We start from the raw sequence: 25,889 nt of genomic DNA, 5'->3' as shown, positions 1-25,889 counted from the left end.
TATTTATTTGTTATTGATTAATTTATTGTGCCTCTGCAGCTCTGATCGCTCTTTTGAGAGAAGGAGAGAGCCTGGAGGACTTGATGAAGTTGTCTCCCGAGGAACTGCTGCTGCGGTGGGCTAACTACCACCTGGAAAATGCAGGTTGCAACAAAATCACCAACTTCAGCACTGACATTAAGGTAGGGGACCGGCACCGAGCACGCCTACTGTAATGGAGGGGGTTTGCGGAGTTAGTGGAGAAAGGACAGTTGCTGGGCCTTAGCAGCCTAGGCTTAGTGTGGTTCTGTTTGGAGCCACTCCCCCTCCCCCTGGGGTCAATCTCCAGCTCTTGTTCTGGGTCACACACACATCGGCCCAGAGTCCTCAGGCAGCTTCAAAGGCAGACGAGTCTCTCTTTGAGTTTCAGCAGCAGGAAGCAGATCAGCAAGAGTGCACGGTGGTTTAAGGGCAATGCTACTTTAAGGTGAAGAGACTAGGTGTAGGGGCTGCAGAGATGGTTCTCATCATGAGGACCAGAGTTTCGCTCCCAGCACTCCATGACAAGCCTGACATCCCATAAACCTTTGTAACTCCAGCTACAAGAGAGCCAATGCCCTCTTTTGGCCTCTATGTATTAACAGGCAAGCGTACCTGCACACACACACACAGATACATGAGATCATTCACTCATGCAGATACGTATGCATGCACATGTCTGCACACACCTGCAAATAAATAACTCTTAGGAAAGTGTATGTTAACACTTTGATGTCTCTCACTTTATAAACGGCAGCAGAGAGTTTCCTTTTACAATGTTTAATGACCACATCTTTCTGATTACTAATAATAGTAAGTAAGCTACATGCCAGGCACCGCTAGGTACTTTTATGATTGACTCACTGAATCCTTACCACAGCCCTAAGGGTTTCACAAATAAGGAGACAGAGAAACAAGAGATCTATAAAAGAATCGCCAGGGAGGCAGTCATGTGGTCTTCATATTATGAAAAATTCTATATTGTGGTGAGAGGAAACGGCTGTAACAGGTGACAGATAGACCAGGGTGAAAAGCACCTGTGGAGCCGCTAAGGAGCATTAGAGAACAGTCCCTGGAGGAACAGGGTGACATACAGGGACCAACGTCAGGAAAGACTTCACTGTCTACTCTCCTAAACTAGAAGGAGACATTCTCCAAAGAGAAAGAGCCAGAGGAAAGGTCACATGACCTGCCAAGTGTCCGCCAGGCTGCTACACCAGTGGACTGACATGGTGTATTCAGAACTCGGCCTTCATCGGGCGCAGGGCCAATCAGAGTAAAGCATGTAGCCGGGCAGCCCCTCCCCTATTCCCAAGGGGCTCCTCTAGGCACAGTTTCACTGGTGATCAGCTTTCTTCTAGCACCACCAGCCAAAGTGGGGCTAACAGGAGCCAGGCCACACTTCCCTTTGTGTTCAATAGTCCTGTCCTGTCATTGTTGGAAAACTATGTGTTCAAAATTATCATCTCAGTCATAAGTGGACCTGCTTTACTCTCACTGAAAGACTATGCGTGCCCTTAACTAACCATTCTGGACTTTGAGAAGGTCAATGGGGCATTTACACAGCGCTTGTGCCTGCCTGTGTGTGTGTAGGAGAGCTGCTACAATACATGTGTCTGTAGGAGGAGCTGCTACAATACATGTGTCTGAGGTGTGTACCCAAGTTAAAAACAGTGCAACTCCTGAGTTTTCAGTATTTAAACTAAATTAAAAGGCTTTTAAACTATCTTAACAGATGAAGTGAAATTCTGTATGCTTCCATTGACTGAGCATAAATTTGTATTTTTAAGATCATGACAGTAAAAACTTCTACTTGTCAATAAGCGTCTTAAAGAATTTAATATAACTTAAGAATTCAGCCTCAGCCCAATTCATTATAAGCCAGGTTATCTGTGTTTTCTAGTTTCTAAAGAAATAGGAAATGCACTTATCCTGGTGATATTTCTCCTTTTACTAGAAGACTACTTATTGCCTGTAATCCCAACACTTGGGAGGTTGCAGGAGGAGAACCATAAGTTCAAGGCCTGCCAGCCCAGGATGCATGATGAAACCCTGTCTAAAAAATAAAACACAATAAAGAAGCCATCAAGATGGCTCAACAGATAAATATTTTATGTTAAGCCTGAGGACCTGAGTACAATCCTCAGGACCCATGTGGTGGAAAGAGAGAACACACTAAAAGATGTCCTCTGACCTCCACATACACACATAAATAAATTGTAACTTGAACAACAAAAACAACACAAGATGACTTGCTAACGTCTCAATCATCTGTCTTTGAAATTGTTTCTTTTGCTGATTGTCCATTTGTATGTATTTTACAACTCTGCTTTAAACTTCTGCTTCCTTTTTCTCTGTCACTTTTCTTTTAATTAAACCTTAGCTGACTGACTTCTACAGCAGTATAAAGGTATATACATATTTTCCTGTATACAATTTAATTCGTGTAAATAAGATGTTTCTCTCCCACTGAGGATGACAACCTTTGTGTTGCCGTTTATATTGGTCCTGTATTTTTGTTTTTGCTTTTTTGTTTGTTTGTTTGTTTTAGTTGTTAGACTCCTTTAAAGAGAAAACAAATATAATATACAACTGGACAGTGTAGACATTGTAGTGAGTGAATGTTTCTAGCTCAGCTAATTGCTATACTCCTGAGTAACAGAGATAAGAAATGCGTTGTTTGTTTTTAGTAGATGGTTGTATGTTGAGTGTGCAATTGGCTCCACTGTTTTGAAATTGTAATTTCTTAACTTTTCCTCAGGACTCGAAAGCTTATTACCACCTGCTTGAGCAGGTAGCTCCAAAAGGAGACGAAGAGGGAATTCCCGCTGTGGTGATTGACATGTCAGGACTGAGGGTAAGGCTGTGCTCACCGGCTTCTTTCAAAGAACGCTGTGCTCTTGGTGTTAAATGTTCTTTAGTGCTCACCTTGTCCCCAGTCCTGCTTAAGCACCTGTTAAACCATTGGACACTGTCAGTAATTTTTGGTAATCATTACGGAAAACTGAATTTGGACATAAAACACCAGGATAAGAAATGGATACTAATGAAGTACCGTGTGCCACACAGAGCACTTCCTTGTAAGCCCACAATTTCAAAGGCACAACAGCACCCACCTAACTCTAAATATTAAATGCTCTTTTTATCATGTATTTTTTATCTTGAATTGCTCCATACATAATAACCATTGATTTATGGGCTATGACTACATATGCTGTCTTAGGTTTCTATTGATTTGATAAAACACTCTGACAAAAAGCAACGTGAGGAGGAAAGGGTTGATTTTATTTGGCTTACACTTCCCAATCGCAGTCATCCTAGAGGAAAGGTCAGGGCAGGAACTGAAGCAGAGGGCATGGAGGAGGGCTGCTACTGGCTTGCTTGGCCTGCTTTCTAATACACGCTATCCGAAGCACCTGCCCAGGGGTGGCACTTTCGCTAGTGACTGGGCTACACTCGCCAGGGAAGTGCCACATCAATCAAATCTAGAATGCTCTACAGACTTGCCTACAGGCTAACCTGATGGAGGCATTTTCTCAGGTGAGAGTCCTCTTCTCAGGTGACTTTAGCTCGTGTTAAGCTAACAGAAAGCTGACCTGGACATATATATGTCTTGGGTGATGATCCAGTCAAAAGAAAAAATTCTTTTGATGCCGTTGTTAGTATTTTTTGTTGTTTTGTTTTTATTTGTTTGTGATTCACAGTGCTTGGGAGAGACCCCCGGGCTTCACACATGTAGGCAAGCTCTACCACTGCCTTGAAGCTCACTCCCTTGGGTTTTATCACCACTTACAACTCTGATCCTCAAATGTTGTCTGGTAACATGACTCATCTAATGTCACTGGGATTAAAGCCAATGAGTTAATCTTGAAGTGAACTCATCTCTGGAGGGGAAATGAAGTGAGAGCAAGAAGTAATGGTCATGAAATGAGTATGTTTCCTACTCAAACAGCAGCCTAAGGAATCATTCCGATATGAGGCTGTGCTCTGTGGAAGTAGGCAACGCCATAGACTTTACAAAGACTGGATCATCATCTAAGACAGCTTAGTCTTGTTTTAAGAATCTGATTACAGATGTCCTTACTCACCTGAGCATTGCTACAGTCCTCAACTGGAGACTTGCCAAAGCCAAGTTATTATGGTACATTTACCAATAATGGTATGGAGGCTGACCCTTACTTTGGGTTTTAACTAGCCCAGTGTGGGAAAAGTAATTGTATGAATCAGATATTCTTAACTTATGACTGTAAATGTCTTTATGAATTAGAAATAGGATTATAAACTATTACTTAATAAATTTTTATTAGAGCAAATTCTCGTAAAATCTGTGCAAAAAAAGCTATAACAAAAGAAAGTCTAAGTAATGAAACTAATTTAGGTCAATGTAAAAGATGTCAGATTTTCCTGAAGTTCCTTTTAAAGTGCAACCAGCTGTTCATCCAAATTTGTTAAATGATGGGGGGGGAGGGGATCTTGGTCTCATCTGGAGCCTGTGAGTTTCTGATTTGCATGCAATTAGTATGCGTAATGGGCAGCTGTAGTCAGGTATCTACCTGTGTTAGGCACTTGGCACATTAATGAGACCCTCATCTCCTTCTTGTTATGTATGCCCAAATGTGTGTGGATCCCTGACCCAGGCTCTTGACATCTTTTGCATTGCAGGAGAAGGATGACATCCAGAGGGCAGAATGCATGTTGCAACAGGCAGAGAGGCTGGGCTGCCGGCAGTTTGTCACAGCCACCGATGTTGTCCGAGGGAACCCCAAGCTGAACCTGGCTTTCATTGCCAACCTCTTTAACAAATACCCTGCCTTGCACAAGCCAGAGAACCAGGACATCGACTGGGGGGCTCTGGAAGGTAACCATAATACTAGCTTCTTAAGGTGTTCAAGAAAAAAAATGCTCTGGTTCAATGGCAATTGAAAATCAGTCAGGAGCAAATGCAAACCCATCACATACAGAAGCAGGCCATCAGCTCTCTAATATACAACAAATAGAATGAATTAATCGAGTCAATTATAGCCAAGCAGCAATAATCAAATATAATAATATCACATCCGTTATACACCGGCATCTTCCATTATTAGAATTAACTGTTTTAGGGAAGACAATGTATTTAGTTATTGGATGAGATAAATTGTAAACCCCAAAATCTTAATGTATGTACTTAATGTACTGTGTTAATTCCTAGAGGCAAGAAATGGCCACTACTCGCCATCTGATGTGATATGTAAATTTTACTAGGACACGTTGCTCAAGTTTTCACTTCTATTTTGCTCTTTAGGAGGTCATTAGGGCATGAGAAAGTATTTTGAAGCAGAGTCCTGACAGCCGTGTTTCGCAGATTAAAGCCCTCATATAAAGTGGCATGTAACTTCAGTTAGTTCAGCTTCTACCAGCTAATGATCCCAGAGAGATTTACTGATCCTTTAAAAAAAACATGAGCTAATTCCTACATTGGTGTAAAAATAAAGTAAATATTAGTATGAAATGAACGTTATTAACTCAAGGAAGTCCGGGTTACTTTTGTCTAAGTCCTTTTCAACGCAGCTTTACTCCAGTTACCAACACAGTATCGCCCATATCCAACCCTGCCGCTTTGGTTGGTGTTTTTGTCTCCTGGTTTCAAATCTATGTATCGAGTTGACTGGTCATGCATTTCTAGCTGCTGCTTTGGCACCACGATGTGTGTCTTTCCCAATAAAGCCCATCCAAGGCGGAACCGAACACTTCTCCTCATCCGCATCGCCTTTTCCACTCTCTGTCTCTTTCGCTCCCCTTCAGTGATTCTCATTTCAGTTCAGCATCCCATTTTGTTGCTATTTTGGTCACCAAAACTAACGGTCTTACTAAGTTTTACTAAGATATCTTTCTGCCCTTCCCTCTTAATCTATTATGTAAGTAACTACCAATAATTCTTCATTTGGAATGTCTCCTAGATGGTTTATTCTCCCTTTCCGTTCTTCTGGATTCATATTGTGTCATACACCAATTATCTTAGTAGATCTTAGGGGCCTGTTCCTCCATTCATCAGACAGTTAAATGTGCTCCCCTCCAATACCAACTACTATCTCTTCTGCATGTTTAATCTAAATGCATATCACCCTTCTGTAATTTTGCACACCGCTGCGAGGCACATCTGGCTTAGCTTTCATTATATCTCTGCCTTGCTCAAGAATTTATTATAGCAGTCAAGCAGAAGAACCTACAATGCCTGGCACTGTATGATACATCAATGTAAATCTGCTACTCTGCCTGCAGAGATTCGCTTAACTCTGTAGCTATACTACCTAGATCCCTAACACACCACTTCCCATGGTTCTAAACGGAGAGCTGGCCTATTGCTGCCTCTGCGCTCATGTTGACACTCTTACTACTCTTGCCTATTTTCCAAAATGCTCTCTTCTCTCCTCATTCCGATTCAGCTTTTACAGACCCAAGAAAGTGAAGCTTCAGGTCTGTGCTTCCAATTCAGGGCTATGGGTTCTTTGCCCTGTCTCACCTAGAACGGCAAATGTGTCTTCCCCCGCCCTCTGTTCATCCAGCTGGCTCTATGAACCCTGCTTGGTGACACTGAATCTTGTTAGATGCTATAGAAATGCTTGTAGAAATTAGATGGGAAAAATTAGAATATCAGTCCTCCTCTAGTAGTGTCTGATTTCTTCTATACCTTTCATCTATATTTCATCCACTGTGGATAAACTTAGATCATAAACAAGGCCTGTCCTAGGGCATATATTTAACCAGTCTTCACTCACCTAGGTGAGACGAGGGAAGAGCGGACATTCAGGAACTGGATGAACTCCTTGGGAGTTAACCCTCGAGTCAATCACTTGTACAGGTATGAAGAGCTGGGGACTCATCTTTGATATGCAACACACCGACCCCGAAAGAGCACAGGATTCCACACACTGTACCACTATGGTGTGTGTGTGTGTGTGTGTGTGTATTTTCCCCAAATTGTACATTGATGGGATCCAGGAGTGCCACAGTGCCCTGCTGCGCTGAGAATCTCACCCCCATGCACCAGTTATCACTGTGTTTAATACAAAAATTGTGCAAGTGACAAACTTGATGCACATCATAAGCTCAGGATTATGCAAAACCCTACTAAGTTTGCAGTTAAGTGTCCCTGTGCTATTGCTAAAACCATGTTTCTTCTCCTGCCTAAAGGCAGTTTATGTCCGTGGAAGGGATATAGTTAGTTAGTCACTGGGAGAGTAAACCTGTTGCTCTGAATCACAATTTCTCCATTTTTTAAGATGGAGCTATTCGTACCAAGCTTCCAGGGTTGCTGGGGGATGTTGTAGAAACTAGGTGCCTCATGTACTGTAGCCCCTAAGTAAAATGTTGGATCTCTGAGAATTCTTTTGTGTTTCTTTTGTTCAGTGACCTATCGGATGCCCTGATCATCTTCCAGCTCTATGAAAAGACCAAAGTCCCTGTTGACTGGAACAAAGTGAACAAACCTCCATACCCTAAGCTGGGGGGCAATATGAAAAAGGTAAACAATGATTTTTCTGATGGGCCATGAGACAGGCATTAGCCTGCAAAAGCTCTTTGTGAACACTCTACCAGGTGGCCAAGCTTCATTGAGTCTTTAGCAGGGATTAAATAAAAGCGCTGACACCAGAGACTCCATGAATACTTCCATTACACTGAACCTGTCATTACAGTTGATTACTACTCATTTATAAGTCATGTTGGATGTCTCTACAGACTATTATGAACATTCTCCAATTAAGGTAATTAGACAAAGCAAAGCCATAGGACTCTCTTTTTTGCCCCCAGCAAGATCGTCATTCTAATTTCCTAAAGAATTGGAGCTTTGTACTCACAACTTGGCTGGTCCAGTTTATCTACTGTCCATCTATCTCCAAACATCCAACTATTTTAGAACTATCACAGACAAATAACTGAGGGTGGCTCGCTATGTGGGTGTGAATAATCATGAGAATAGTCATGATAATAAATTTCTTCTAGTTTCCCACTAGCACATCAAATGTTTTTTGTGGAGCTGAGGAATTATATTTACAGATGGAAATCTCTTTAATTAATGTAGATCACAGTAGTGCAGAACCCAATCTATATTAGAGATTGCACAGGACTGATGCTATTTATTTTGTATCTTCATCTTTTATCATTTCCCTGATATTTATTATAACCAAGATGATGCCTTAAGCTGTTTTCTTTCTGCCTCACTAACAGCTTGAGAACTGTAACTATGCAGTGGATCTGGGGAAGAATCAAGCTAAATTTTCCCTGGTTGGCATCGCTGGACAAGATCTCAACGAAGGAAACCACACTCTCACACTGGCATTACTTTGGCAGCTAATGAGAAGGTAATATGATCCACAGGGAGAATGAGATTTTAATGAATGGGTTATTTATCTAGAAACATAGTGGGAAAGCCTCAGGAAAGCTGTTTAATTCAGTAAAACCATAAGTCAAGTAACTAAGGAAGTGCCTTTTGTTTTTCTGCTACATTTTTTTTTCATGTTTTGGTTTTTGTTTGAGTTCTCATGAAAACCTATTGTCAGGTTCATTAGTATTTTAGACTTTTGTTTCATCTGAATGAATCATACTTTTTATCTCATTATAGAGCAACCTCCTGTGTGCCTGGTCATGTCCTTTGTTCTGAACATTCTCTTCCTGACATTAATATAGTCACTACTACTTCCTCTTGCCTGGTCTATCGGTTCCCATCCTTTTACCTTCAACCAATTTGTGTCAGTAGCAGTGAATTACTTTCCTATAGGTTTAGGTCTCCACCTTATATCTTTTTCTTATACCTGGAATCTTCCTAATAGTACAGGTCTGTTGATAATGAAGTATTTCAGTTTCTATATGCCAGAAACAGCCTTAGTTTCTTTTTTATTCTTGAAATATATTTTCCCTGAATGTAGAATTCTGTTAGTGTATTTTTCTTCTACTACTTTGGAAACAATGTTCACCGTCTTCTTACTTGCGTTATTAACAGCAGAAAACCTGTGCGAGCCTCATCTTTGCTCGCTGTATGTAATATGCTAGTTTTTTCCATTGGTCTCTTTTAAGATTTCTCTTTATCACCAGTTTGAAATAATTTGACTACATGTGTTGTGCAAAATTGTTTCTTATATTTGAGGATCCTTGAATTCTTGGATGGTACTGGTTTAAATTTCACATCAAACTTGTAGTTTTTAATTTCCTTAATTATTTGTTCTGAATTCACTCCCACCCCTGTTTGGGAAACCCTGAGTGTATGTGTAATCATTTGAAGATTCTCTTGTCAATTTGCTTCCTTTATTTTTGTTCCATTTTGGAAGAGATAGGCCATCATATCTTTAAGTCAATCTGTCTTTTTTTCTCTCTTGTGTACTGCCATGTTTTATTAACTCCATTTAGTATATATGCATATATATATTAAATATATATATTTACTTTTATATTATAGTGTCTACATCAAAAAGTGTTGAATCTTTTCTATTTCCAACTTCTTACCTTCTGCTTGCCTTCTAGAGCAGAGGGATATAGTTGTGATGACTTCTAGTTTGTTTCTACTAATTCACTTTTATCTTCCATACAAGCCATGTTTTCTTACTTCTTTGCATGCTGTTTATTTTTCTGATCACGCACCAAACATCATAAGGTTTACCTTGCTCAATACTGGGTATGTCTCCATTCCTTTAACAATGTGTCTCTTTTGTTCTGGCTGGAGTTAGGCTAAACCCAGCTTCAGTCTTTTGGGGCTCTGCATCCAGAGCTCATTTGCTGCTTAGTAACGAGATGCTAAATGAGCATGATAGCTGATGACCTGTGCATTATGGTTTCTTTCCTCTTCAGCTCGTGGGAACCAAATTATTTCATGCCCAGGTGAGCTTTGAGGGCTGTTCAGGCTGGCCTTTTGCCAGCCTCACATGCATGCCCTGGGCAAAATTCAGCTGACATTTGAAGAGTCCCCTGAGGACCCCCTGGGGCTTTCTTTCTAGATCACACTTTTCCTTTTCATGCAAATACTAGTGGCTCTGAAGCTCTGCACTGCAAATCCTGGGCTCCTTAGTTTCCCTGAGTTCTAACCATATCACCTCAACTGGTGCACATGTTCTGTTTGGATTTTCTCTCTGTCTGCAGCTTGGAGACCTCTCTGTGATAGGCAGTCTTAGGGCTTTGTCACCTCCTTGTTTTGCTTGCAGAGGCCACTATCCTGTCCCTTATGTCGTCCAAGTCTGAGTAGCGTTGTGTGCTGAGTGCTAATGACGGTCCCTTGTACCTCATCATATCCCATTAATAAAGAATTTTAAAGTTGATCTCTAGGAAAGTTCTTCAGTGGAGAATGTTAGATATGTTTGAGAGCCAGATGTAAACTTAATTAATGAATTGCTACCTAGTGATGTATTTACTAGGTAAAAATAATACAAACAGGAAATTAATTAAATAAAAATAAACTTGGTTCTCTTAAAATATTGCATTCTTCCCCTCTCTGCCGATAGCTCTAACCAGGCTGAATCTTATATCCTTCCATTAGAGATCCTGTATCCGTGTGACATAATTTACTTTGTACCTTCAGGAAAGCACACTATAAATCACATGTCAGATTATATTCTGTCTAACAAGGTCATGACAAAAACAGGGTGGTTGTGTCCCTCAGCCCCCAGCTTTAGTCTCACACCTGCAGATCCCAGTTTCCATGGTTGGCAATGTTTCTACTTGCTGGGGAATAATCAGCAGTGATCGTGGTGTATTTTAGTCTCTGGCACTCGATGCCTTTACCCATTCCCTAAATCGGGGTCTTGTAACTGATGGATGGCAGGTATTGAAATGTATGATGTCATAATGTATGGAAAACTCCAGAGCTAAAGAAATTTGAGCCCTGCTTTACTGTATGACACACGAAGGCATTCTCTTAGTTCCTTTTTCATCGCTGCAATAAAAATAGCCTGACAGCTGGGCGCTGGTGGCACAAGCCTTTAATCCCAGCACTCGGACAGACTCCAAAGCTACACGGAGAAACCCTGTCTTGAACCCCCCCCAAAAAGCCTGAGAAAAGCAACTCAAGGGGAATGGGGGTTACTTTGGCTCAGAGTTCCACAGGGATAGAGTTTCTGGTGGCAGAGAAGACAGGTGGGGAAGACAGGACGGCAGTGCCAGCAAGCTGGCGGGTCATTCCTGTTGAATGGGAACTGAGAGGACTGTAAAGCCTCGAGGCCCATCCCCGTCACTTCCTCCACCTCCCTAAAGTCCCAGGATCTTCCCAAACAGCGCTGCCAGCACCTCCAGCTGAGCCAAGGGTTCAAATGCATGAGTCCATGGGAAACATTGACATTCAAATTCCGACAGGTGTATCTAACCTTTGACATCGCGACACCACACTGCCAGTCAAGTTCGTGCTCAGGAACCACTATGCGGTTGTGCCACCCGCAAAATTTCCAAAACATCTCCAATGTTTTAAGTGGGTTTGTGGGTTTTGTGTTAGGCCAGTTCGTGGCTGTTCTCAGTCCCATGGGGCCCACAGGCCATCGTTTGGACACACTTGACTGAAAGTTCCCAAGTACTGGTCTCACCAGTTTCTAGTTCCATCAACTTTTTCTAAACGAGCTTCATTGTCTTTCACATATTTGGGGGGGATGGGGTACTTTAAAACAAAAGTCTGCCGGGCGGTGGTGGCGCACGCCTTTAATCCCAGCTCTCGGGAGGCAATGGCAGGCGGATCTCTGTGAGTTCGAGGCTGGGCTGGACTGATAGCCTCCAAAACAATACAGAGAAACCCTGTCTCGTTAAAACCAAAAAAAAAAAAAAAAAGTCCTTTTCACTGTTATAACTACATTGTCTCATGGGTTACAATATAGGATAATAATAATCATCTAATTTAATGATAAGAGAACTTCAGCAAGCCCTATTCTGTGGTATATTTTATATTACCTAAAAAAAAAAAACCCTGCACTGTGATATTTGTTCTGACGGTGTTATTCACCGTTCATGGAATTGACAGAGAGGCTCACAGAGATTGCCCAAATAGCAAGGAAACTTATTTTAAAATGGACACTGGTGCAGATCAGAAAGAACTGTGCATCTGAGAGTCTCAGCAGGCCGCGTGAGTGAGAGCATTCAGGGGCTTCCTTTGGGGCCAGGAGGAAGTTTGGTTACTAGGGACATAGTTTGAGTAGCTCTCTATTTTAATTGACAGATTTAACTTATATAAGCTGTTTGTTTTTACTGCACGTGCCAGGCCCCTTCCCATATGCATCTTAATTTAATCATATGCATACCCAGTTACAGACTGGCATCAGAAGGCAAGCAAATAGGAGAACCTCCCTAGGAGTTCATCCGAGGATGGTTCATCTTATTGCAGGTATACCCAGATCCAATTTCAGCACATTGTCTTACCCAGACATAATGGAGTATGAGTAAAGAGTTTATCTGTTTTCAACCATCAAAGGAAGAGGAAACCTATCCATTGTTCAGAGATGAGTGTACACTTGGCTCAGTACAGGTGGGGTCCTGAATCACTACCAGATTGCTAGCCACATTGTTTGGGGAGGAGTGTGTGTGTGTGTGTGTGTGTGTGTGTGTGTGTGTGTGTGTGTGTGTGTGTGTGTGGTATGCATAGGTAAGGGTCTCAGACTACTAAGTGCACTATTAGGAGAGGGCTGTGTTCATGGCCTAGACCAAGCTGTCCTCTGAGCTGCTAAATCATTTTCTGTGCTCACCTGCTTCAGAAGTGTCAGTCACATGTGGCCTTTCTGTAGGGCTGGTGTATAGATGAGGAAAGGTCTTTCTGCAGCCGCAGCTGACCTCACACAGATGACCAGTGACAGCTCTCACAAATGTTTATTACATAAGATTTCTGCATACTAGGAAGTGGACAGAGAAATACATTACTGCGGAAGGAGGAAAAATGACTGGTGATTATGTAAACGGTACCAGAAGGGATTTGTTTTTGCTTTGTTTTCCTTCCCTTTTTTTCCCTCAGCCTGCCACATAGTAACAGATCTATTCAATTTGCATCCAGTTCTAGGTAGAATTTATTTCACTTGGATTGCACAGATATGCTAATTTGGCCATTTATCAAGACAACAAATGGCATGTCATTTTCCCTCCAACAACAAAGGAGGGTTGTATGCTTAAGCCTTCCTTTTCCCCTTCAGCAGCATGGAAATCATTCTAGGATTGGACAGCTGGCAAGTAAGGTATAAATTAGGGGACAGAAGCTAGAACCAAGTAAACTGCCAGCAGATGGCAATGACAGAGGAGGCCAGAGAACAGAAGCTAAGGCAGGCAAGAGGGGACATGCTCCGCAGTCACACAGGCTGTGGACGGTGACTTCGGACTAGGTCCTCAACTCACAGAACACCAAGCTTTGTCCCTCTTATCAAATGCTAAGTAAATGAGTGTTGAGCACGGAAAGGCAGGAGAGCAAACGTGGGATATCACATCTTCCCTGGCCTCTTACATCCACACCATGTCGAGTGAGGAGCTGGTTAGACCTGGAGCTTACATTGCTATTTCACTTGGACAAAAGGCTTTTCAGCCCAGTGTGTTTTGCAAGCACCAGCCATACTAAGATCTTCTCAGCAATATTTTAGCTAAAAGCAAAGCCACCCCAAATTTTGTGTGATAAAATTTTGGGGTAATGGCCTCCAAAGGGGAAAACCTAGGCAGGCATGGACCATTACTTGGTTTTATTTTTTTTAATGTGTATGCGCATTTGTGTGTTTGTGTGTGTGTGTGTGTGTGTGTGTGTGTGTGTGTGTGTGTATCTGTGTGTTGGTGTCAAGTATGGAGACCTGATGCTGATACCTGTGGAGGCCAGAAGAGGGTGCTGGATCCCTTGTACCTGAAAGTACAGTGACTAAGCCTCCTCATGTGGGTGCTGAGATCCAAACCCAGATCCTCTGCAGAAGCTGTGTGTGCTGTCATCCACGGGGCTGTCTGTCCCCTGGCCCCTTGCTTCACATTTTGAGGCTGTCTCTGGATGAGTAATTGTTGATTGCACTGCCTGCTTGAGATTACAGCCCAAGTCTAGCCTTTCTTCCCATTGCCTTTCTCACTATACTTACAAATCCGTGTCTGGTTCCATTCAGCTTCCGTAGCCCACGAGGGGTGCATGTCATTGCTTGGTACTCACCAGAACTCTATACCACCATGAAGAGTTACTCTTAAAACCATAATGACAGAAGCCACTGCAGCAATGCCCCACCGCCCTGTGAGGAGGGTGTCTGTTCACCTGTGGGTCTTGTTTCAACAGACAGGCCTTTGTGTAGAGGTTGGCTTCTCCTCTGTAGTTCCCAAGGTCAAGGGAATGGAGGTACAACTTATATGTAGGAAAGACTTAATGAGATAATTACTGACCCACCATTCCTTACTGAAATGGTCACTGGCAGAAATTCTTAAGCACTGTCTTAATGCAAATAATGCATATACTGGCTGACAGAAAATAAGAGGCCCATTTTGCTGTAACATAAAATCTTTATGAACATACAAAAGGCAGGATCTTTTTCAAACTAGGAGTATTTTTTAAACCCACCTTATACTTAGATCCTGGGTGCTCATTATTTCCTAGCAATTTGGTCCCATTTTCCCAGTCCAAACTAAATATCTCATGCATCTCCTTGCTTTAATTCCACATAGTTTACCCAACTATCTATATTTTCACTTACTGGATGCTCAGCATGTACTAGGACTCTGCTTATTCCTTAAAAACATTACTGTCTTAGTTAAGGTTTCTATTGCTGAAGAGACACCAGGACCAGGACCATAGCAACTCTTTTTTTTTTCCCCTTTTTTTTCTTGTTGTTTTGTTTTTGTTTTTCTAGACAGGGTTTCTCTGTGTAGCTCTTACTGTCCTGGAACTTGCTCTGTGAACCAGGCTGGCCTTGAACTCACAGAGATCTGCCTGCCTCTGCCTCTGCCTCCCATGTGCTGGGATTAAAGCGTGTACCACCAATGCCCAGCTCCATGGCAACTCTTACAATGAAACATTTAATTGGGGCTGGCTTACAGTTCAGAGGTTTAGTCTATTATCATCATAGTGGGAAGCATGGTGATGTCAAGGTCCACATGGTGCTGGGGGGCAGCAAGAATTCTACATCTGGATCAGCAGGCAACAGGAAGAGCGTGACACTGGGCCTGGTTTGGGCTTCTGAAAACCCAAAACCCATCCCCAATGACACACTTCCTTCCACAAGGCCACACCCTCAATGTAGGCCTCCCCGTGAGCCTATGAGGGCAATTTTCATTCAAACCACCACAATTGTGATAAACAGACCTGGACCTATCTCCATGGGAACATGGTGGATATTGTCTCCATCAAAAATTCAAAGAAAAAGGCTTAAATTAGGTGTAATAATATACAGTATGACTTGGGGGAAGGGATACTTGAGCTGAGAGGGGTTCAAAGGATCAGAGATACATGGGAAACAAAGGACATCTAAGCCAGCAAGCATAGATGACTCCCTGAAGCAAGAGGATGCAAGGTGTGGGTTGAGATGATTCTGTTTAGTTGAAGAGTGTGTGTGTGTGTGTGTGTGTGTGTGTGTGTGTGTATGAGTGTGTGTGTATGAGTGTGTGTGAGTGTGTGTGTGTGTGGATCCCCATCACCTGTATAAAAGCTGAGCACTGGTGGGGCTGAGACAGTGGATCCTTGGAGCTCAGTAGCTAGTCAGGCTAGTTAGATGGTAAACTCCTAGTTCAGTAGATGACTAAGACAGACACTTCATGTCAACCTTTGGTCTCCATGTGCATGTAACTGAACATGTTTACACACACACACACACACACACACCTACACCCCTGGAATCCTACTAAAAATAAAATAGAACCTGGAGAGATGCTCAGCATTTTAACAGTACGTGCTCTTCTTGCAGAGGACCCGTGTTCGGTTCTCTGTACCCACAAGGTGGCTCGTAACCATCCATAACTCCAGTTCTAGAGTCCTTATCTCCCTCTTTTGACCTCCACAGGCACTAAGTATACATGTGGTGCCCATACATACATACATACAGTCAAACATTCATACACATAAAATAAATAAATCTAAATTTGTTTTAATTCAAAAAGATTTTAAATGATAAAAGCTTCAAAGTCCAGTTCTCCCTTTTTCAGTGATGGAAGCTGTTTTAGCCCAGAGCAACCTAGGCATTACTCTAATTCCAGGGTTTAAACTTGAAATCCATGTAGACATTTGTGTGAATGTCGTGCTTTGGAGAACCAGAGCAAGATGGAGGACAGATTAAGCCAAGGCACCTGAGTGGATGGTGCCCTCATTCAGGCAGGCCCCCTGAGGTGAGAGTCAGTCACCAGCTTTCTTGGTTTCAATTTGAGAAGATGGGTACCCATTCCTGCTCACTTGATCCATGATGTCAGCAAGCCCGCCTGTGACTCGCCTGCTTTGCTCTCCTCCAGTTCAGGAGGAAGCAGGTTGTCTATTCCTTGTCAGAGAATTTTAAGGGCTGGATGGATCTTATAACAAACGTTCTCTCTGTAAAAACACCAATGCTAAAGTCACCATATATTGGGGGACTCTGACCCTCAGACTGAGGTCATCTGTCTTACTGTTTTGCCAATGACTTACAGTATTTCCCTTTATTCTGTTCACTGCTGCAATTTTCCCAACATTTTAACAATTTAAAACGTTCTTCGTTACATTTGGGGTGGTTGTGGTGTGTTTATGGGTGTTGTATGTGTACATGCTACAGCTCCAGTGTGGAGGACAGAGGACAACTCTGTGGGGTTGGTTCTCTCCTTCCTCTTCTACATGAATTCTGGAGACCCGACTCTTGTTCTCTGGTCTGTGTGGCAATCACTTTTACCTGCTGAGCCATCTCACTGGCCCTTGCTCCTTAATTTGTGTGGTCTCTTTAAGAACAACATTGCAGGTTAGAGTTCTCCTTCTCACACATCTCTGTTCTCCTGATTGCTCTTCTTTCCCAGAGCAATGGTAGCAGGTACAAGAAAGCATTTGCTTTGTAGTTTGCTATAAAAACTGTATGCTTTTGTGTTAAGTTAGTCTAGGGTAATTCCATTTAATTATGCATCTCTCTCTCTGTGTGTGTGTGTGTGTGTGTGTGTGTGTGTGTGTGTGTGTGTGTGTGTGTGTGTGTTTTACAAAACTTCTGCTGTCATGGGTTTCTATAGGAATTTTTTTTTTTTTTTTGGTTTTTCAAGACAGGGTTTCTCTGTGGCTTTGGAGGATGTCCTGGAACTCACTTTGTAGACCAGGCTGGCCTCGAACTCACAGAGATCCGCCTGCCTCTGCCTCCCGAGTGCTGGGATTAAAGGCGTGCACCACCAATGCCCGGCTTCTATAGGACTTTTTTCAAAGGGTCTTTATCTTTAATTGTCCTTCCTCATATTCCCTCATCTATCCTGACCTCCCGTCACCCTTCCCATTAAGTCCTTCCTGTGCCATCATTCTGTCTTTAACACTTTATAGCACTGTGTTCTCTCTGCCTTCGCTTGAAATCATCCCAATAACCCATTACTAATTGCCTGACCTCTATGGGTGTTCCAAATGGAACACACATTACCTGAAGATTCAAAATTAGTATCCACAAATGATAGAAACTATATGTTTGTCTCTAGCCTGGGTTACCTCACTCAGAATTATTGCTTCCATTTATCCTGGAATTTCATGATTCATTTTTCTTAACAGTCAAATAACATTCCATTGTATAATTGTATCACATTTTCATTACCCATTCACCAGTTGATGGACCTCTAGGCTGTTTCCATTTCCCAGCTGCTGTGAATAGAGAGGCAATGAACATAGGATGAGCAGAAGGGACCAGTGTTGTTAAATACTCTCTTCCCTCTCCAATGTTCAGACTCTCTTCTATGATGTGTATAGAAAGGAAAGATCATCTTAGCTACTTTTCTGCAAAACTCATTCTTGATTTCATTCAGGTACACACTGAATATGCTGGAAGATATTGGTGATGGACAGAAGGTCAATGATGACATTATTGTCAACTGGGTGAATGAAACATTGAAGGATGCTCAGAAAAGCTCATCCATCTCTAGCTTCAAGGTAACATTGTCATCTTCTATTCTCCTCTTTGTTTTCATGACATGTTAAGTGACCTTCAGCGCTAGAGAGTTGGTGATCCCTTTGATTTTTCTTAAATGACCCATTTTTATTTTCATGTTCATGGCCATTTGGCTGACAAATTTCTCATCACTTTTCCTTTAATGGTTAATTTTAAAAACCTTTTTTAAACACCTCATTTTAGGCTCTGTTCTTCTGAAGTGGTATAAACACAGTAATACATTTCTTAAAACGTACACACTTTCCCAATTCAGAGTTTTTTACATTATAACGGAGAAGTATAAAATGCCAAAAAATATCTTGTGTGCTATTTTTTGGGTGGTGTACCTCATCCTAATCCTATTTTTATTGATAATATCATTATGTGTTAGAAGATTTATTAAATTGGATGTCTGTTTGCAAGTCTTTCTCAAGCACCTGGACTCTTGATCCATATTGCAATAATGTCCATGCATTGTAACTTCAGTGTTCTGACATAAAGGTCAGGATTTGTGGGGAGGAACCCCTCATACCCTGCAGGAAGGAGAAGAGAAATGAAAGTCTCTTCTTGCCAGGACAGAGCCAGGTATGGTGGTGGCAAGAGCTCTATCTGTTGTGAGCTCATCCTGGATGAGCTCCAGCCCACTTCAAACCTTCCGCTCTACCTGGGTGGCTGAGCACAGGTGAGCATGGAGGCTAGAGACTGAAGGGAGCAGATCCTTCCTGAAAGAGATTTGGAAGAGCACTGGGGAATCGTCAAAGACATCTCAGCTTTCTGAGTCGCAGGGGCTCTTGTCTCTGTGCTTGTCTTCAGTGCTTTCCTTATTTTGTAGGTAAGGAAACTAATGCCGCAGGTGCTGCCCTCTAACTGAGGGGAAAGCACCTTTCCCTGGGGCAGCATGGCCACGGCTCACTTAACCATAGCGATGAGATGAACTGGCCAGTCACAGCTGCTGCCCCAGGCACCGATTCCATGGTGGTGTCCTGTGTGACTTTGATAAGTCATGCTGACCCTCATTCTTAGGAGTGCTTGATGATTCTTATTCCACAAATCACTGTAGTTTAATTTTCTCTACCTTCTCACTAAGTCTTACAGCACTCATTAAAAGGGGCCACAAGGTGACATGAAAGGAAAGATTAGACTAGCGGGTCTCTTTTCAGTGACACTCGACAACAATGAATGCAGCTCACTCATGATTAGCCATTTTGGAAACAAGCCCAATCCAATCCCTTGTCATCTACCAGGTGCCCACCATCCCTCACCTGTTGTCAGCTCCACGCCCAGGGAAGAATGCAGGGAGGGAGGTGGGACTTTGATCTCTCCATTTCCCTTGAGTGGTGCTTTGTCACCAAAAAACTCTGTGGAGGTGGCAATGGGTGATAAAGGAAGAAATCCCAGTGCGAATCCATCTTTGTTTTTAGCCATATCAGTTCTTTTGCCAACCAAGAGAAAATATTAAAATAGACTCATTCTGTTATTACAAATGATTGTTTTACCTATATTGGAAAACTGGACAAGAAAGAAGACTGGTATCTCTTACGAGCCTTAGAATCTGACCTGACTCACACCATCCAAGCATGCACTGATTGGACTTAGCATGTTTCTAGATGACGGCATGGGCACACTCCTCTTGCCCACTGCCCAGACTCTGCATGCTTAGACGGTGACATGGGCATACTCCTTTTGCCCAGGACATGACTAAAAAAAGCACTGAGAGGTATTCTCAATACTAGATGTGAACATCCAAATGTTTAAAAATGTCCAGGATGCTAAGTCAGAATTATAGATTCAAGCCCTAGCGCTACCAATTCCTAGCAACTCACTTAACCCCAGAAATTCCCTCCTCTCTGTAAATGAAGATTAACTGTGGAATATAAGGCCTAGGTCAGTGATACAGCATGTACTGACATGTGTGAGGCTCTGAGTTCAGACACCAGCGCTGAAGAAACTAACAAAGATGAAGCATGAATATTAAATACCCACACACAAAAATGACCACTCTGTAAGGTTATATATTTGTTAGCTGGATGTAGCCATCTCATAATGTCTACTCACTTCAAATTATAATGGATGCATACAATGCTATGTGTCAATTACGAAGTAAACTTCAGAAGCTTAAGCTTTAAAAAAAAAAGGAAAACAAAAGAATAGATGCCGATTTCTGAGGCTTGTGGAGACAAGATGAGGCTGGAAAAAGTGTGCAGATTGCTGTCACTGTGTTAATCACACTGTTGCTGGTGCTGTCTCCATGGAAACCTTGAGTTTTCCATGGTCCTCAGAGAAAGAACATCTACTGCCAGCAAGCCTACCTGTATCCTCAGTCTACCTGTGCCCACACCCGCCTCCTGCCACTCACTCTAGGATGCTCTTCTTACACAAAGCAGGATTTTCTGACATTTTAGTCTCTTCTTTCTATGTCTATTCTACATTTAAGAAAAAAAGACCTACCCACTTCCCTCGAGGCAGACAGAAGTAACTCTAGGATGTGTTGATAAACCTTCCTTTTCTCTCTACTTAGGACCCGAAGATCAGTACCAGCCTCCCAGTTCTGGATCTCATTGATGCCATCCAACCAGGCTCCATAAACTATGACCTTCTAAAGACAGAAAACCTGGATGATGAAGAGAAACTCAACAATGCAAAGTATGTAAATAAAATTGGGGATTGGAGTGAGGGATGAGGGTGCCAACTAGGTGGTTGTGGAATCTGATGTTGGTGCTCTCTGTAAATACTTTATTTGCAAGTCCTGATTTTTTCCTCTCATGACTTATGAAGGTCTCATCAATTTAGGTGTGGTACCATAGCAATTTAAGATTGCTTGAGTTAGAGTGGAGCAAAACAAAATCTAGAATATTCTCCTAAGTACTAAGCAAGGCTACAGTTTTATAAAACTGGGGTCTTAATCCTAATCTACAGATTTCAAAGTGAAAGTTTGATGTGGAAACTCCAAATATGAGCACTTCGCTCATGAATACCCACAGAAGTGAGTAGGCAGAGTAAAGTTCAGTGTCAGGAATGTCACCAGCAGTCACTGTGATTTTCCTGTCCTGACAATGAGCCTCTATGATGGCAGCCAGAGGACAACAGTCTCCAAATCTAGCACATTATACGCATCTTTAAATAAAGATTTATTGAATCACAGTCTATTCATTTACATAGGAGCTGCTCTGCTCCAACAACAGAGTTCAGAAGTTACAGCAGGGTCTGCAAAACCTAAAGTAGTTACTGTCTGGGCTTCACTTGATCCTAGCTAAAAGGCCAAGTCACGGCACTGCCTGGCCTCTTAGAAAAAGTGTACCAACTGTTGCTGTACAGAGTTACCTTTCTTAGATGAATTCAAATTAACTCCCCAGGGATGCCTTGATAAAATACCACACTAGCTGGGTAGTTTAAGGCAACAGAAATGCATTCTTTCATAATCATGGAAACTAAAAATCAAGCTACATCAGAGCTGACTGATCCCAAGAGCTCTGAGGCAGACTCTCCCATGCTTTCACTCCAGGCTTCTGCAATATCCAGCAAACTTTTGAATTCATTGGCTCATAAAGCATAATCCTGATTTCTGTGTCTACTCATTGTGCGTGTGACTTCATGTGGCTGCCTTCCCCTGTGTCTTCTCCCGTATGAGGACACGGGCCATGTTAGACTCATTGAAGCATGACCTTGTCTTGTGGCATCTATAGCAACTGTATTTCCAAATAAGGCCATAGTCAGATATTATGGGATTCAGGAATTCCCATATCTTTCTGGGAGAAGGGACACAACAGAGTCCCTTACAAATCTCGAACTGGCAATACCAGTGCTGAAAATCCCAGCAGTGCCCTCTTCTCTGTGGTCAGCTTTGGAAACAGAGACCCGCATTTCCCATACGGTAATGCTCTGTACAGTCTACAGGAGAGAGAGTTAAGCTGAGGTTATATGGAGTGTGGTAAGATATACAAACGGATGTGCAAGGCCAGGGAGGGGGCAGCAAGGGGCTGTAGCTCTTTAAAGCAAACACTTCTAAGCTGAGCTCACCAGCAAGGACAGGTAAGCTGGCAGGAAACAGATAAAGGAGGAAGAAATTCTAGATAGAAGAACACCATGAAAACAAAACAAACAAAACAAAACAGAAACTGAAACCCCCACAAAGGCTTGAAACAAACCAGTCCTGGGCTCTGTGGTTCAGTGTCAGGGACTTGCCAAGGTCACACAATTTTTCAGCTGCACAAGTGAGAGACAGAGTCAGATGACTTCCGAGACCAAGCTCCTCAAACACAAGATACAAATTCTTTAAAAATCACTAAGGGATGGGGACAGAGTCAGCAGCGGAATATCCCAAATATGCAAGAAACCCAGGGTTGACCTCTAGCATTGAGAAACAAAACAAACTCTTGTTATAGAAAAGAGTTTACAGAGTTGGGGAGTAGAGTGTCTGCCTTACAGGTGGATCTGGGTGTGGTGGCCTGGCTGCAATCTCCCTGCCAGGGGGACAAAGACAGACTTTGTCTTTGTCACTCTAGCCAAAATGGTGAGCTCCAGGGCAGTGAGAGACACTACCCAAAAAACCAAAGTAAATAATAAAATAATTTGGACAGAGCCTGAGGGACAACAGCTAAAGCTGTCCTCTGGTTCACACACACTCACACACACACACACACTCATACACACACACACACACGCATACACACACACTCATACACACACACTCATACACACACACTCATACACACACACTCACACACACTCATACACACACACACACACACACACACACACACACACACCATGAAATGAAAGATTAAAAAGTCCACAAAAGGCTAAGAATGGTTTTGTTTTTGAGACAAGACTGTGTCAGTGGTTTGGGTTGGGTATTTTGTTTGTTTGTTTTTTTTTATTTTACACTCACAGATTTTCTTGCAACTTTCCCTATGTGTTTTCTGATGGAAACATTCACTTTGCTTCCTGAATAACTAACATGGAGGAGGTTACTGAGAGGGGATCAAGGAGGAGGAATGGGTGGTGCTCTTAAGTTAATATGGTCACTAAAGTAAGAAGTTCTTTTGGAGAGCAGATGGTAGTGGTAGGGGGGCAGAATCTGAGGAGCAGCTACAGTAAGAGGGTACAACAAGCGAGGGACAAAAGATCCACCTGCCAACAGCTAGCCGAGATTACGTAATCTATCAGAGCACTGAAGTTCTTGTGTAGCTGGGATGATTCCATCTGGAAAAAAAAAACAGAGCACAAAACTCTGACTAGTCTAACAGCAGCACACTATAAATAAAACATCTGTATACAGAACACGAAATGATACACTCGGGTATTATGTATGACAAGATATTATACATGCAGTTTTCTTCATGTGTTTCTGTAGTAGAAATACAGTCCATGGAGTGTTCGTTCCTAACAATTCTGGCTTCATCCTTGGACTTTTTCTGCCACACTCTGTACCCCAAGAGGATATTCTTCATATTGGTCTTTAAAACGGCAGAAGCGAGCCTGGAAAGACGGCTCAATTGGAAAAGTGCCTGCCACCCAAAAACAGGATCTGTGTGGGCATGCCCAGGACCCATGCTAAAAGTCCACGTGTGCTCCTGCACTCTATAGTGCCAGTGCTGGGGTAGAGGCAGGTGTCGCCCTGGGGCTTGCTGGTCAGCCAGCCCAAGTCAGTGAAAGACCCTGTCTCAAAAAATAAGGTCAAGCGTGATGGAGAAAAAGCGTTGACCTGTGACCTCTACACACAAGAACACATATATAGATGCATATATACATTTAAAAGGTAAAAGTTGGGAAGGCCTTCAAGGGCAAAACGTGTTCCACAATCACCTCAGTGACTAGAGAGCAGGAGTGAGGCTTTTGTGGAAGCCTGTTGAGCCAAGATTCATCTGCGCATGTGGGCAGATAGGGCGACCAGCCTCTGGCCTGACTGGAGATGCTGTGCGCATGCTCCTGAAGGGTCCTCCTCATCTACAGCTAATCACGATTCACGTTTGCTCTCCATTTCAGGTATGCCATCTCCATGGCCCGAAAAATTGGCGCAAGAGTGTATGCCCTTCCCGAAGACCTGGTAGAAGTGAACCCCAAAATGGTCATGACAGTGTTTGCCTGCCTCATGGGGAGAGGAATGAAGCGGGTGTAAGGCCCTGGAGAGCAAGCCAGAAGGTGGCACAGTCAACCCTGGGAATCAGCACAGGGTGCTCCCCCGATACAAAGGACATTCAAGCCATTCCAAAGTCCCCGAACCTCGCAGACATTATATGTGATTCCAGAAAGAGCGTATCTGTTCGGCCAAGTAGTTTCTGCTCTCCTTAGCAATATGTGCGTCTCTCGTTTATTTTTTTCTTCAGAAGATCCACTCTTCTACAGATGTCTTTATTCTTTGAAATTCTACCAGGGGGGAAAAAAGTTAAAAAGAAGTTCTTTCCAGACGCCCTCCCTGCTCCCGCTGGTAGTCAAACACAAAACTGCAGTGTTCCTAACTGTCACTTGATCTTTGAAGCCGGTTTTATCTAGCTGCTTTTCCCCTTGTCCAGAGTGAGGACCTGGACGGGATCATCAAACTGCCTTAAATAAAGTCTGTCACTAGAGGCCCACACTGGATGGTCACAGCCTCTCCTTGCATCCCCTTCTCTCAGCCTGTGAGTTTGTCCCAGGCCCCTCAGAACCACGCCTGCTTCGTGGTCCTCTTTCTTGCCATCTTTGTCTCTAAGCCACTGGAGCGTCTGACCAGTCAGTCAAGCTCCAGGCATCCCGAGAGCCTCTGGGAAACTGCAAGACTGGAGGGGATGGCAAGGAAAGTGTGATAAAGAGTAAAACCACTAAGGGCAGCTATGGAGGGGTCATGACGCACCTACCTTTCTGGCTGCTGCATCTCCATACATTTCTCTCTCCTTATGGGATATCTGCTTATTGTGGTCTTGGCAAAATGTCTGGTGACATCCTAAAGCGATCCTGGTCGGCTTTGGTTGCTGTTGCCAGGCCATATTACCAATTCTCACTTTGTTGGTACTACAAAAGCTTTTTACCACCTTCAAGTTCCTTAGGGGTCAATATGTGCCAATAATATATGTCCCTGCCTCACCCAAATGCTTGCACAGGCACACATACATCTGTAGCTGGATGTCAAGAGTAGAATGATTACTAGGAACTGCCTGGGTTTCAAAACAAAAAGGACAATATGAATTTGAATAGATCCACTAGATGAGCAATTTCCATGAAAACTTACCACAAGCTAAAAAGCCACGGAGCATTGTGAACCAATGCTAAACTCCCTCTGCATTAGTGAAAGACTTATTCCCAAGGTATCTGTCTTCCTTGGGGACAGCAGGGTGTAATGGAAGTCCATCATCTTCCAAAGCAGTGAAGATGCAGGCTCTTGACTTCATTCCTTGGCAGTGGTCTCAGAAAACTAATAAATGACTCTTTCCAGCTCCCAACCAGTATCCCTGCTGCATATGAATGCAAAGTGTTTGACTGTGACCTTAGTCTGAACTCCATGTCTCCTCAGATGGTGTTTCCCCATCTGCCTCCATAAAGGAAGGGTGGTATTGCCTTAATGGAAAATGAAGACAAATCATGTTACCAATCTTTACAAATAAAATGTTCTCAATTCTGTCTGTTTCTTAATATGTTAAAGGTTGCTTGTCCCTCACAAGCCCAGAGTGCTTTTAATATCTACAAGAAATATTTAAGAGCTGAGGAAGGCATCCATACAAGAGATAGTCATTGTACTCAAGTGACTGGCAAAAACAGACACCACACAAAACTCTAGGTGTGCTCCGAGTGGTGAGGAGAAATGTGTCGGCTGAAACCAGGGGATACATTGTCATTACTTACATGAAGGAAGTTGAAACAAGAATCATTCAAAACTCTTGGAACCCAATCATGAAG

At 42.8% G+C, this 25,889-nt stretch overlaps 1 protein-coding gene across 3 annotated transcripts in view; it reads left to right on the top strand.

Annotated features, from left to right (window-relative positions):
- Positions 1-25,611, top strand: part of Lcp1 (lymphocyte cytosolic protein 1) — a 91,968-nt gene extending 66,357 nt beyond the window's left edge. For all 3 annotated transcript variants that reach the window (XM_040730300.1, XM_040730329.1, XM_040730263.1), the window contains 9 exons: positions 40-182; positions 2,780-2,875; positions 4,681-4,876; positions 6,781-6,859; positions 7,408-7,522; positions 8,227-8,360; positions 17,899-18,022; positions 20,539-20,663; positions 24,006-25,611. In XM_040730300.1, the coding sequence (XP_040586234.1) occupies positions 40-182; positions 2,780-2,875; positions 4,681-4,876; positions 6,781-6,859; positions 7,408-7,522; positions 8,227-8,360; positions 17,899-18,022; positions 20,539-20,663; positions 24,006-24,138 (1,145 nt within the window). In that variant the 3' untranslated portion in view covers positions 24,139-25,611. The remainder of the gene's footprint in view (positions 1-39; positions 183-2,779; positions 2,876-4,680; positions 4,877-6,780; positions 6,860-7,407; positions 7,523-8,226; positions 8,361-17,898; positions 18,023-20,538; positions 20,664-24,005) is intronic.
- The last annotated feature ends 278 nt before the right edge of the window (positions 25,612-25,889 follow it).

Source organism: Mesocricetus auratus, unplaced genomic scaffold, assembly GCF_017639785.1.
Source record: "Mesocricetus auratus isolate SY011 unplaced genomic scaffold, BCM_Maur_2.0 Super-Scaffold_2245, whole genome shotgun sequence".
In the NCBI taxonomy this organism is placed as follows: domain Eukaryota; kingdom Metazoa; phylum Chordata; class Mammalia; order Rodentia; family Cricetidae; genus Mesocricetus; species Mesocricetus auratus.
Note: the sequence above shows the minus strand (reverse complement) of the source record. Positions and strands in the feature narration are given on the sequence as shown.